This window comes from Vicugna pacos, chromosome 27 (assembly GCF_048564905.1).
Source record: "Vicugna pacos chromosome 27, VicPac4, whole genome shotgun sequence".
In the NCBI taxonomy this organism is placed as follows: domain Eukaryota; kingdom Metazoa; phylum Chordata; class Mammalia; order Artiodactyla; family Camelidae; genus Vicugna; species Vicugna pacos.
Window position 1 is genome coordinate 26,310,987 of NC_133013.1, and position 13,215 is coordinate 26,324,201.

At 40.0% G+C, this 13,215-nt stretch overlaps 1 protein-coding gene across 7 annotated transcripts in view; it reads right to left on the minus strand.

The window, feature by feature from the left end:
• Nucleotides 1-13,215, minus strand: part of REC114 (REC114 meiotic recombination protein) — a 69,474-nt gene that overhangs the window by 24,341 nt on the left and 31,918 nt on the right. For 4 of the 7 annotated variants that reach the window (XM_072951067.1, XM_072951065.1, XM_006213764.4 and 1 more), the window contains exon 3: nucleotides 3,239-3,322. The exons of the other annotated variants lie outside the window; for them this stretch is intronic. In XM_072951067.1, coding sequence (XP_072807168.1) covers nucleotides 3,239-3,322 — 84 coding nt within the window. The remainder of the gene's footprint in view (nucleotides 1-3,238; nucleotides 3,323-13,215) is intronic. 7 annotated transcript variants of the gene reach the window in all.

Here is a 13,215-nt window from a genome sequence, read left to right on the forward strand (position 1 = left end):
TCCATCAATTTAAACAGTGATGTTTGTTACATAATATTTGGTTAACTAAAAATTATCCAAAGCAAGAAAGACCACAGACGTGCACCCTTTCCCAGGTAAAGCAAAAGAAGAATCTGCTGGCTTAGTATTAATACATCAAATCAACAAATCAAAGGATTAAAAAAAATCATCATGTTGACAATGTTAAAATTTAATATGTGATTCTAATAAATATTAATAAACTGTAACTAAAAGAATTTCTCCCTTACATGGTAAAGAATATCCAATCAACAGCCAGAAATATTCTTAATGTCAAAACACTACTTCTTGTTCAAGTCAGCAAGATGTCAAGGATGGCTGTATATCCATTCGATTACAGTGTTCTGGAAAGTCTAGATAACTCAGTAAGGTGAGAAAAGTAAAAAGTATAAACCATGGAAAATAAATTATCATTGCAGATTATAAAATTACTTTCCTAAAAATTAAAAAATTAAATTATAAAAGCTAATAAAAGTTTAATAAGAAAGCTAATTAAAAATAATTCAGAAAAAAATCCAGTAATAAGCAGCTAGAAATATCTTTGGGATAAAGAATATCATTCACAGGGGTAGGGTACAGCTTAGTGGGAGAGTGTATGCTTAGCATGCATGAGGTCCTGGGTTCAATCCCCAGGACCTCCATTAAAAAATAATAAATAAATAAACAAAAGAATACCATTTACAATCACAATAGGCAAAAGGTACCTAAACTAAGTATTTAAAAATCTATATATGAAAGATATATGTACACAACATCGATAAAATTATTTAACTACATAAAATACGTTTTTTTCTATATAACACGTAATCTATACATGCATTTAACATGTAATCTCTATACACAGAGTGTCTAAGGACTCTGAAGAGGAAAATTAGGCAACAGCAGTAGACAGGTGACTCACAGAAGGAATACAGATGGCTAACACACACACAATGTTCATCCTCATCAGTTACCAAAGAAACGCAAATAAAGGAAGACGCTCATTTTTGCCTATCAAACTGGAAACTAGTTTTTAAATTTAAACTGTAACACCCTCTTGGAGAGGATCTGGAGTGACCATTTTTACATATTGTTACTGCTGCAGAAACAGGGACAACTTATCTAGAGGGCACCTTTACAAAATAAATATTCATACTTCTAGTACTTCTATCTCAAGCAACCTGTAAATAAATTCGTATGAAAATCAAAACATTTTTACAACAGTGAAAGACTGGGAATTAGGTAACTGAATCATGGTGCATCCAAACAATAAAAATTCTAGGTAGTCATGAAAAATCATGTTTTCAAAGACTAAGAAATGACTTCATATGATGTTCCAAATGAGAGCAGGATGCAAAGCACTCTGTATACCACAATCCCAAATTTATGAATTATCTATATGGCAGACACTGTTCATTGCCAGAAGCCAATCCACATCAGAGGCTGGAAAAGTCAAACACTCATTTTGCTGGCCCTGGCAGATTGGGATGGTCACATTACACTGTTTCGGTCCATGAGACACAAGCAGACATCTTCCAGGGGTTGTGGGAGGTGGAGGGCCTAACAGGAAAGCTTATGCTTTCCTTATAGAAGGAACAGATGAAGCTGGCCTCCCATGAATGGAAATGTAACAGAGCTGCAGCATCCATTCTGAAAATGTGAGGGAGAGGCCCAGGGAACCGCAGAGGCACTGAGCTTGGCCGGGGGACTTGCTGAGCCAACAATAGCAACCGCCTGCTTCTGGATTTCTTATTTAGTGGAAAAAAAAAAATAACCCTCATATTTTGGGGCTAGTATACCTTGATTTTCTGTCTGCATCTGAACACTGTCTTAACTGATGCAATATATATGCCTAATAAAAACTTCAAAATATTAATAATGATTATTTTTGAATGGTCAAGTTATTTGATTTTTATTTTTCTCTTTATAGTTAAGATTTTAATAATAACACATAATCAGGAAAAATTAAAACTCAAATATCAGACATGGCCTCGTACAACTTTTTAAAAGACTTGCACATTCCTTCAGCATGACACAGTCCTGGGCTGGGAGTCAGAAGACCAGTGGGTGGCCCAGTTTTCTGCTAGCTAGCTGCAACCGCGGCCGTTGGCCTATGTTGCATTCAGTCTCCTCACATGCAAAATGAAAACTGGGGCTCCTGAATGTCTTCAGTATGTGCTCCAGACCCCTCTGGCAATCTGGTGAAGCCAGACGACCGCTTCTCAGAACCATGTTTTTAATACAAAATACGTAAGAGAACAAAGGAAATCAATTATAATGAAATAGTTTATTACAATATTAAAACACTAATTTATGAACTAATAATGTATATACATGTCCTCATTAACGTACTCAATTAAATGATCTAGCAGCAGGACTAACAGCCACCACAGCCTGGGGGCAGTAATGAGCATAAGTAACACCTGAAGGTCTGAAACAACTGAAACGATACGAAAATACCTGTGATTTCCACAGGTGCAAAGGTCTGAAATTACTGTGGTCTGATGCCAGCATTCATAGTCGAGGGAAATGGTAAATTTCAGTTAGAGGTCAGTGCAAATCCATGCAGCTTACGGACCCTCTGAATTCTCTGAGGGCCCTCTGGAGGGTCTGATAAAGACTCTCCTGTTAGATGCCCTGGAAGACCTCTTTCAATTCTCAGTCTATAAGCCCATTACAAAGTAGGATCTTTTAGCTAAATTGCAGTATTATCTACTTAGTGAGTATTAATAGACTGGTTTTTATAGTTACTTCTGAAAGAAAATAAGCCAGGTGATTAATCTTCATATTTCTTTGATGGGATTATTCTTTATGTCTAATACAGCTAGAAAGCAAATAAAACTCTATTTTTTAAGATTAAAGAGAAAAAAAAGAAGAGACATTCGTGAAGCACTTGAAAATACACACCTTTTTATCATCTAAATAGCAAGACAAACGATGAAACTTCACCTCCTCGCAACTTGCACTTGGGGGATGGAGAATGGCTGCACGGCTCTGTCAGACAGGTACTGACAGACCAATCAAAGCCCTGGCTCTTCGGCAACACCCTCCTGCTAACTACGCTCTGCCTCTCGGCAGTCCTTGTGTCCTGTTCTGCTCATGGTGCAAACCTTTCTTAAACATGCGTATTCTTCCCAGGCCCATTTCACCTGCAAAGAGAAGCTCCCACCCCCGCCCCCTCCCAGAAGATGAGAAGAGTATGATCAGTTGCTTAAAAACAGTTGGCCACATAGCATCTTGCCTTTATCGTTGTTCCAAATAACAGACAATCCACGCGTCTTACAATCTTCAACCAGTTCTTGCTACCAATGAGTGAAAACCCTTCCTGAAACAAAATAATTAAGCAAGATTAGCAACAGAAGCAAACAGGGACATGAAGAATCCCTATGGCACAGCTGCTTCCTATTAGAAAGCTGAATACTTATTTATTCTGTAACGCAAGCACAACAGAAATGACTCAGTATCACCAACTGCCAAGGATGACCCTTCCAGTGAGTCCCCGTGTCCTAGCGTTCTTCCTGCATCGTTGTCAGCAGTTTCAGCTTTTATTCCTTTGCTTAACATGCTCATATTGGAAAAATCAATCAAATACTAAAGACAGTAAAAATGCCCATCGTCATATATACTATAAAATACATTTCTATGCCTCCAGGATTTGCCAAAATGAGTTTATATTACACTAATTTATTAACTTACCTGCCATATCCCTCACTACATAGTGAGAATTCTCTTCATGAGAATCTCATTTTCAGACTCTTATGAATGGAAAAATTGAAGCAATGTGGTTTTGGATGGTGAATGTTTAGTTCTTCATTTCAATTTAAAAAAAACAAAAAAGGCCAAGAGGGCAGTAGAGAGCACACACGTCTCAGAAGAGGGACAGCAGCTGGATCCTGAAGGTGGAAAGATAAACTTTATCCGCAGCTTATGAATAAAGTAAACAGAACGGACGCTCTAACGATTATGGCCACTCATAAGCTCCAGTTACATTGTCAGATTTCTTCAATTAAGTAGTCCATTTAGTTAGAATGTGTTCAGCACTCATCCAGGGAACTGATAAGCTGACAGTACGCAAAATCATGCGACTGCCCTCTGCCTTGTAGTGTTAGGCTGCTGGAGGGATCTGAAAAGGTGACAGCTCTTGAAAAAAAAAAAAAGATCCTTATCCACTTGAACCCTCACAAAATCTCTCTTCCTAGATCTGAACATGATGAAAGCTGCAACTTTCATAGAAATTTGTAGTCTAGGAAAACTGGGTTAATTCCTTGACATTTTCATTTAAAAAAGAGTCCATTCTAAAATGTTGATTCTATGAGTTTTATCATCAATAGGAAAGGTTTTTTCTTAAAAAAAAAAAACAGAAAATGAAGTTAAGTAAATCATTTGTGATTTCTTCTTACTATTCTCTCAGAATTAGCAAAAAGAAACATAGTCACTATTATACCCCCAACATGTAGATACTGTGGTTTAAAATGGCAGTATATGGGGAAACTGGTGCACACACAGACTGCTAGCAGGAGTGCAAATAGGTACAACTCTTATGCATAGAGGGCAACACTGCAATATCAAAACTACGAGTGCTTTTACTCTTTAGTCCAGCAACCTCAGAACTGGGGATTCATTCCACAGATCACCCTGCACACATACGAAGTGATGCATGGACAAGGTTAAGCATTTCTGTATTTTTAATAGTAAGAGATTGGAAACAACTCAAGTACACACCAACAGTAGACTGGTTAATTAAAGTATGTCGCTCTATGCAATGAAATACCATACAACTGTAAAAAAGATGCTCTGTATCAGTGTTGTCCAGCAAAAGTATAATTTGAACCACATACATAATTTAAAATTTTCTAGGAGTCCCATTTTGAAAACAAAAAGAAATTAGTAAAATTTTAATACTTAATATATCAAAACATTATTTCAACATGTAAACACTGCAAAACATTATTAAGATAGTTTACATTCTTTTTTTTTGTACCAAGTCTTTGAAATCTGGTGTGTGATTTACACTTGTACCACATCTCAATTTGGATGTTGTATTTTAAATGGTTAAACTGAAATGTAATCCTACTAAAACAACAGGGTTGAGTTTAATGCTTCCATCTTTAAACCTAAATTTAAATTAAACAAAATTTAAGATTCTGATTTTCAGCCGCAGGAGCCAGATTTCAAATGCTCAGCAGCCACACATGGCCTGCAGCTCCTCCCCAGACAGTGCGGTTCTGTACTGAGCTCCAGAGTGTGTCGTTCAGCAGAAGAGCAAGCTACAGAACAGCATCCAGAACACAGAACCTTTATATAAGAAAAGGAGGGAACATATAATGTACATTCTTACTAGCCGCCTGTATTTACATTTCAAAAACCGGAAAGATCAGTACACAAGAGACTAACAGACAGTTACCTGGAGGGGGTGCGAATGAACAGCTGGGGTGGAGGCAGGGGTTCAAGTAAGATTTTTCTACTATATGTCTTTTTATACTGCTTCGGTTTTGAACCACATGAAGCCTCACGTGTGCATGTACATGGGAATATTTGTGCAAAGACACCCATCCCAATACGGCATAAACTCAAGAAGGAGGTGAAAGCAGGACCTAAATAAATGGTATGACTATGGGAACTAACTCTGTACTATCTTCACAGCTTTTCTGTAAACCCCAAACTATTCTAGAATAAAAAGTTTATTAAAAAGACAAGAAATGAACAGCCCCTGGTCCTGGCCTGATCTCACCTCTCCCTCCCTCTAGGCCTCAGCCCTCTCCACGTGGCCAGTTCACAGCTCTCTCCATGTCAACTTGCCCAGGCTGGGACGTGACAGTTGTCCCTCACACACACTGCCATACTGTTGTGTGCTGCCTCCATGAATGGCATCATACACGCCAGCCAGTCACCCCTACTGATCAACCTGGTATCATGCTGGCTCCTCTGTTCACTCCCCCCTCCACAGCAGTCAGTCTCCAAGTCTTACAGATCCTGTCCCCAGAAAGCTTTCTCATCTGACCACACTCCCCACCTGCACTGTCACTGCTGCATCAGGCCGCTCCTCACACCTTGATTTCGTTGTATCACTTGTTCCTGAAATGCCTTCCACTTTCACTCCTCTTTTAAAACCCTGCTTTATCTGCAGCACTCCCCATAAGGCAAGGCTGGCGGGCTCTCAGAGCTCTGTGCTCTCAGGACCTTGCTGTACTTACCACATCCTATCATGACTAGTTACATCTCTTTCTCCCTGATCAGAATGAGGAGGAAGCCCTCGGCAAGGCCAGGCAGGTTCTAGGATGTGCCCTTGGCAACTACCACAGTGTTTACCAGAGGCCACCGGGTCGGTTTCAGCCCCTCCGTTCAGGATCTGCAGCAGCCATGCGGGAGCAGCTATGGCCTTCCTCCTTACGGCATCTGAGTTAAGCCACTTCATGGCTCTGCCTCTTCAATTTGTCCAGACCGTCTTGCCTTAGAACTCTGTACATCTTTCTCTCTGCCTCTTCCCACTGGCTTTCCACCTAAGTAACTTCTGACCACTGTTCATTTCACCCCTCATCTCAACTGGGCCACCTATTTCATTTCTCCAGAGGATTCTACTTTTTCTCTTTCATAGCATTTATCGCAGTTTGTACATGTGTCTGTACTGAGTATTTGCTTAATGTCTGTTTTTCACCAGACTGTAACCCCATCAGGCAGGGGCTCTGTCTTGCTTACTACTGTACATACAATACGTATTACTGTCTTTGATACTAGACGATACTTCAGTGAGTTGAGTGAATGAAAGAATGAAACGCTTCATAAAAATTAGCAAAGTATTTCATGCCAATATCATTTCTTGGGAACAAAGAGATCCACAGATTTATTACCTGTCCAGTGATGCAGAACATTATTTTCCTTTTTTTTTTTTTACTTACACTAATCTTGTTCAAGATTTAGAAAGAGCTTTCTCATCCTAATGTTTCGGGATTTAGTAAAAAAAAAAAAGTCTGTGTACCTAACCACTTGTCATTCATATATTTCTACATTTTAATAATTGACCTCCCTATCTTTGAAAATCCAGCTCTTTGAAACTCCTTCAAGGCGTATCCTTCTGGTAAATTCAGTTTAGCTCAACTGGCGGCTCCTCTGTGCAGCCTTTTCTAACTTTCTCAGACAGTTAAGCGACCTGCTCTGTGCTCCCACAGCATACTGCACCTGCTGCCACTCACTTAACATCACTGAGTTCCTATTTCTCAAAATGCTAGGTGTTTAAAAAGACACAGAATCTACCCAAGGAGAAAACAGTAAGCATCAGACTCCCCAGGGAGCGCCTGCCCTGCTGCTGGGAAGCTGTTCCCGACCTGGTCAAAACCCACTGCTCACTGATGAGAATCCACCGTATCCCTTGGAAGCGCTGGGGGTGGGGGGTGGGGGGTGGGGCCTGGGCACTGGCAGTATCGGGTGGGAAGGAAAAGAGGGAACTCTAGGAAATACCAAGTAGACCATGAGACAAAAAGAAGAGCAGCCAACCACCAAGAAATCACATCCAGGACAGAGGCGTGTGGAAGCCTGGAGGAGAGAGACTTTCAAGTAGTGAGTGGTCAACAGTACTGTGCCAAGGTTTGGAGTAAAAATAAGGGCTAAAAGTCCGCACTGAATTCAGCAGTCAGGGGTGCTATGCACTGTGACATCTGTGTGCATGACTGCCATTCTGTCACTCCCTTTCTAGTTTCCACTTGATTGCAAACTCCATGAGAGCAAGAAGTGTTTCATTTATCTCTGTATCTTGCATGTCTACTGAATAAAAAAAGAATGCCAACCTCTGACACCACCACTCCCCATTTCCTCCAGTCATCCTTTGACTCATCCCTCACCCCATGCTCTCCAGCACTGGGACAGTCTCCCTGAGGTGCAGTGGTCAGAATGCCATGTGACTCCAAGGTGGAGCGCCACACCACACTTTTACATAGAGAGCCTCAAGCTTTGGTTTTCAAGTATTATAAATTATGAACTTCATTTCCAGATTTTAGTTATCCATGTTCACCTTGGCCCCTGTTGTCATAATTAAGAGCTACCACAAGGATAAACCAGAGAGCTCTCTCTCCCAGCCACCCTGGCTGATAGCGCCCCACTAGATCGCTTTTCTTTCCTTCTTCTCTTCTGAGCAATAAGGCAGCTGTTCACTTTGCCCCTCTGCCTCTGCTGTGCAAATTCCTTCACAGCCGGTGGCAAGGACCCACACTGTGGTGGGCTTCCTAATTTAGGAGTCCCTCTATCTGCCAACAAATGGCGAATCTGGCAGGACCCTAGACAGGACATTCGTGGGTACTGCTTGCTCAGGGTTCCCCAGGACCAGACACTGCAAATGGGACTGAACAGTGCGGCCGCCTTTAGGACTCCATTCTGTCCTCTTCGTTCCCTCCTGACAGCGGCTCGTCGATCGGGGGTACTGGACCAGGTAAGCATTTGGCGGCTCTATTTGCTCTTTCTGACCTTCTGCATCTGCACCCCCTTCCTCTCTAAACCCTGCCATTTCCACTTCTACTTCCTTTTTATTCTTCCCAACTTTCCCCTAAAGGGAGGATCTCATTAGGACAGGAGGAGACCAGCCCAATCCCCTGTGAATTGCGAGATCATGGCCGAGGCTACTCCCTGGTCAACTCTCAAAACCTGGGTTGCCAAGAGTGGCTGCCCTTGGCCGTACGATGTCTGAATAAGGTCTTCCCAAAAGCTTTGCTCTCCAGAGGCTCTTTCATCGCTTATCTGAGCTGCGTACTTTTACTTCTGGTTCTTTTTTTCAAAAAAGAAGGAAAAAAAATGTTTTTAGATGGCAGATCTCAAAAACATACTAAGTGAAAAAAGCCAAACACGTAAGTTCATATTATACAATTCTGATTATGCGAAATTCTAGAAAATACAAACTGAATCTATACTAACAGAAAGCAGATACACCAGTAGTTGTCTAGGGTCAGATGTGGGTGGTATTTACAGAAAAGGGTACTCCTTCTGAGGGTAAGAAAACGTTCTGCATATTGAATGTGGAGGCAGCAGTCACGCAGATGCCTTTTATTATAATTTGGGGACAGGAGACTGCTGCCAACGTCTTCCCAGAATCCTAGAACGACTTTGGACGGACAAGTCTTAGTTATTAGGGTAAAGAACCAAGTGGTACAACACGAGCAAAGGCAGAGTCAAGAAATAACACGTTTCACATACAGCTAAAGGAACATGTGCGTATATAACAGGCAAGGATAGGAGGCTAGAGAGATGGGTAAAGTCCTTGAAAAGGGCCTTTTCTGCTAGGCTAAAAGGTCTGTACCCATCAAAGTAAGAATATAATTCTTCCAGTTTCTGTCAATGTGGTGAAATACATCAATCTTTTAATATTAAGGTACCCTTGCATACTTGAAATAAACCTTTGTTTTAACATATTGTCCTTTTTATGTATTCAATTTGCTAATATTATGTTAAAATTTTTACATCCATAAAAAGGTTAGTAAGAGAAACTGTTCTATAATTTTCCTTTTTTTGTAAATTATTCTCATAATTTCTTTCCTACAAGAGAAGTCAGGAAGTGTCCTCTTCTACTGTCTGGGAATAGTTTGTGTAAAATTAGTGTTGTTTCTTCCTTAAATATCTGAAAGAATTCACCAGACAATTTATACACTTCGAGGTTTTCTCTGCGGGAAGGTCTTCAACAATGGAATTAGTTTTCTCTTTCTTTCTTTTAATGGAGGTATGGGGAATTGAACCCAGGACTTCATGCATACTAAGCATGCACTCTGCCACTGAGCTATTTCCCGCCCCTTCCCTGGAATTAAATTTCTTAATAAACATCATATTATTTAGATTTTCTATTCCTTTTTCTGTTTCGGTAAGTTTTTTTTTCAAGAAATTTGTGCATTTCATCCAATCAAATTGCAGGATATAAAGATGTTAAATACGTCCTCTTTCATCTCTTCAATGTCTGAAGGCTCCACAGTGATATCCCTCTTTTTATTCCTAATATTAAACTTTCCCTATTTTTAAAAGAATCAGTCTTTGTGAGGGTTCACCAATGTTATTCATCTTTTCAAAGCACTGGTTTTGGGCTTTGCTGATTTTTTTTCTATTGCGCATTTGTTTTCTAACTCATTGATTTTTCTGTTTCCTATAGGCTTCATTTGTTATTACTATTTTTCCATCTTTTCAAGGTATGTTCAAATCACTGATTTTCAGTCTTTCAACTTTTCTAATATGCTTTTATAACGACTACAGAATCTTCTCTAAGCACGGCTTAGGCCAACAAATACTCAATTTTGGCACATACACTATATGCACTTGAAAAAATGTCAAGTCATTTTGGGTACAGTGCTCTATGTGTCGATTAGGCCAACACTGTTCATTGTTTTGTTTCAGCTTCTATGTGCTTGCTCATTTTGTCCGCTCTACTACTGGCTATTAAGAGGGTATGTTAAAGTCTCCCGCTGTGACTGTGGATTTGTCTAGATCTTCTTGAGCACTTTTTAATACATTTTAAAAAAAAGTTTACTCCAGCCGTACCTCTGCTAAGGAGACTTTATACCTTGGCCCATCCCGAAAGAGATACTGATGCTCTGTGTTCCCGTATCTTGTGTACACCACTGCTATAGTGCATTCCACTCTGTACTGTGCAGTTGCCTCATTTATGAAGCCCCTGAGAGCAAAGGCCATACTGTATACCTCTGTCTCTTAGCTCAAGGATGACATTCAAACAGGTGAAGGGGGTCAAAAGGTACAAATTTCCAGTTTAAAACAAGTAAGTCATGGAGATGTAATGTATGTACACCGTGGTGACTATAATTAATGATACTGTATAATTAATGATACATTTTAAAGCTGCTAATGCAATAGATTTTGAAAGTCCTCATCACAGGAAAAAAATTGTAACTATGTAAGACGACAGGTATTAACTAGATTATTGTGATCATGTCTCAATGTATACAAATATTGAATCACTTTGTTGTACACCTGAAACTAATATAATGTTAATGCTTCTTATACCTCAATAAAAATAAATTCTAAAAAACCTACTGAATAAAACTGAAAACCATGAGTTTGTACAGATACAAGTAAACAATGGAATAAATCAAAAGTTTAATGAAAAAACAGGAAATTTAGATAGTCTCAAAGTATCTTTCTCATGAACACTTATTAATGGAAAAAGAGTAACTTTACAAGGGAGAAACCTGGCAGACACCTCCTTAATCAAGTGATCAAGTGACCACTGGCAGAAATGGGACACGTGGAAGTCATGCGCCACCTGGCAGATGCAACGAGAAGACGATACCCTCACTTGTGTGGCATTCCTGCCAAATGCACAACCTGAGCCTGATCAGGAGGAGGTGGCATCAAACAAATCCAAACCGAGGGAATTCTACAAAGTACCTGGCCTGTAGTCTTCAAAAGTATCAAGGTAAAGAAGGTCAAAGGAGGACTGAAGCCCTCTGAGGCTGAAGAAGGTTAACGAGAGATGACCACTTTTTCCTTTTTGAAACGCATTCGCTTTGGTGTCTATGGCCCCACACTCTCCTAGCCTTCTTCCTCCTCTGACAGCTCCTTTTCTGCCACCTCCTTCGCTATCTTATTCTGCTCAACCTCCTCTTTCCCTTGCTCATTTTTTGATCCCCTCCCCAGACTGTCCTCACCACACCCAGTCTCAATTACTATTTAAATACCTACGATTCTCAAATCATATCTCTAGTGCAGACCTCTCTCTGACCTTCAAAGAACCGGGAGGGTAACTATTAAACAGTAAACGAAAACGTGTGGAACTGACATCTCAGCTCGAGTGTCTCAAACACCTCAAATTCCAATTGTCCAGAACCAGAGCCGTGGGCATCACACACACCTGCTGCCAGGCTGGCTCTTCTCTAGAGTTCCCAACCTCAGTCAATGACACCACCTTCAACTGAGCTGTGTAAGCTCGAAACCTAGAAGTCTCCCTTCACGCTCCCCTCCTCCCATCTGCACACCACCACTCGTGACTGATTTAGCTTTAAAATCTCTCCAATCAATCCGTTTCTCTCCATCCTGGTAAAAGCCACCATCTTTCTTGTACCCCAGAAGTATCCTCTTGCCCGCCCCACCTCATCTCTACACTACTGTGAGAAGATGTTTTTTATCTAAAAAACACAGCTGACCCTGTCACCCTCCTGCTTAGAATCCTTCAATAGTGTCCTATTTCTCTCAGGATAAAAACCAAATTTTTCATACAGTCTGCAGAGGAGTAAGCGGGAAGGGTGAAGTTTATGAACCTCTGTATTCTAGTTTATAAATAGAAGACTTCTGAAGATCACAAGCTGCCAAGAAATCATAAGGACAATTAAGGACCTGAAATCTCTTAAGACAAAAGTCTAAAGACACAGAAGAAGCCTTTGTTCTGGTGACGTTCTCTCAACCTTCTCCCCCAATATGGGTGCTGGGAGCAGTGGAATCTACAGGTGCATTCTCAGAAAGACTGCAATTTTGGAGCCTATCAACATCTTTCATAACATCTCTTTGAGAAAGCCTTAGCCCAGAATTTGGTCTCATTTTCATGGCATGGGGTACTGCATCAATATCATCTCCAAAGTTTTGCTCATCTACCTTAATTTATGTTTCCTCAGGATTCAGCCTGGGGGCAAGCTTACCTCCCTGGGAAACTTTTCCATATCTCTACTTTTATTAAAAATATACAAATGTGTACATATACATATAGACAGAGTATCTATTTAATATGTATGGAAAAATCAAAAGATAAAAATATTTCAAAGTAAAGACTAAGTCCTCTCTGCCCTCAGCCGCCCAGCTCCCCTCCCGGGGCAATCACTGTCACCACGTTCCTGAAAAGCCTCTACACACACGCTGTGCACAAACAAGCAGATATGCACATGTGATATATTTTTATCTAAATTATACACATACATAGTCTCCATTTCTGTGGATAATCTTTTTATAACCTTTGCCCATTTTTAATTCAGTTATAATTTATTTTTATTAATTGCATTGTAGACATTCTTTATATATTCAAGAAATGAACACTTTGTCTTGACTTGAAAAATTTTTTTTTGACTTGTCATCTTTTTTTTCCTTATTCTTTTTCTTAAACTTTGTTTATGGTATTTTCTCCATGCAGAAAATACTGATTTTTTTATGCAGCAAACCTTATCAATCTTTTCTTTTATAGATTCTGGGTTCCTCAGTTTTTATATTTGATTTAGAAAGGCCTTCTTCACTTCACTTTAAATTTTTCTAGCT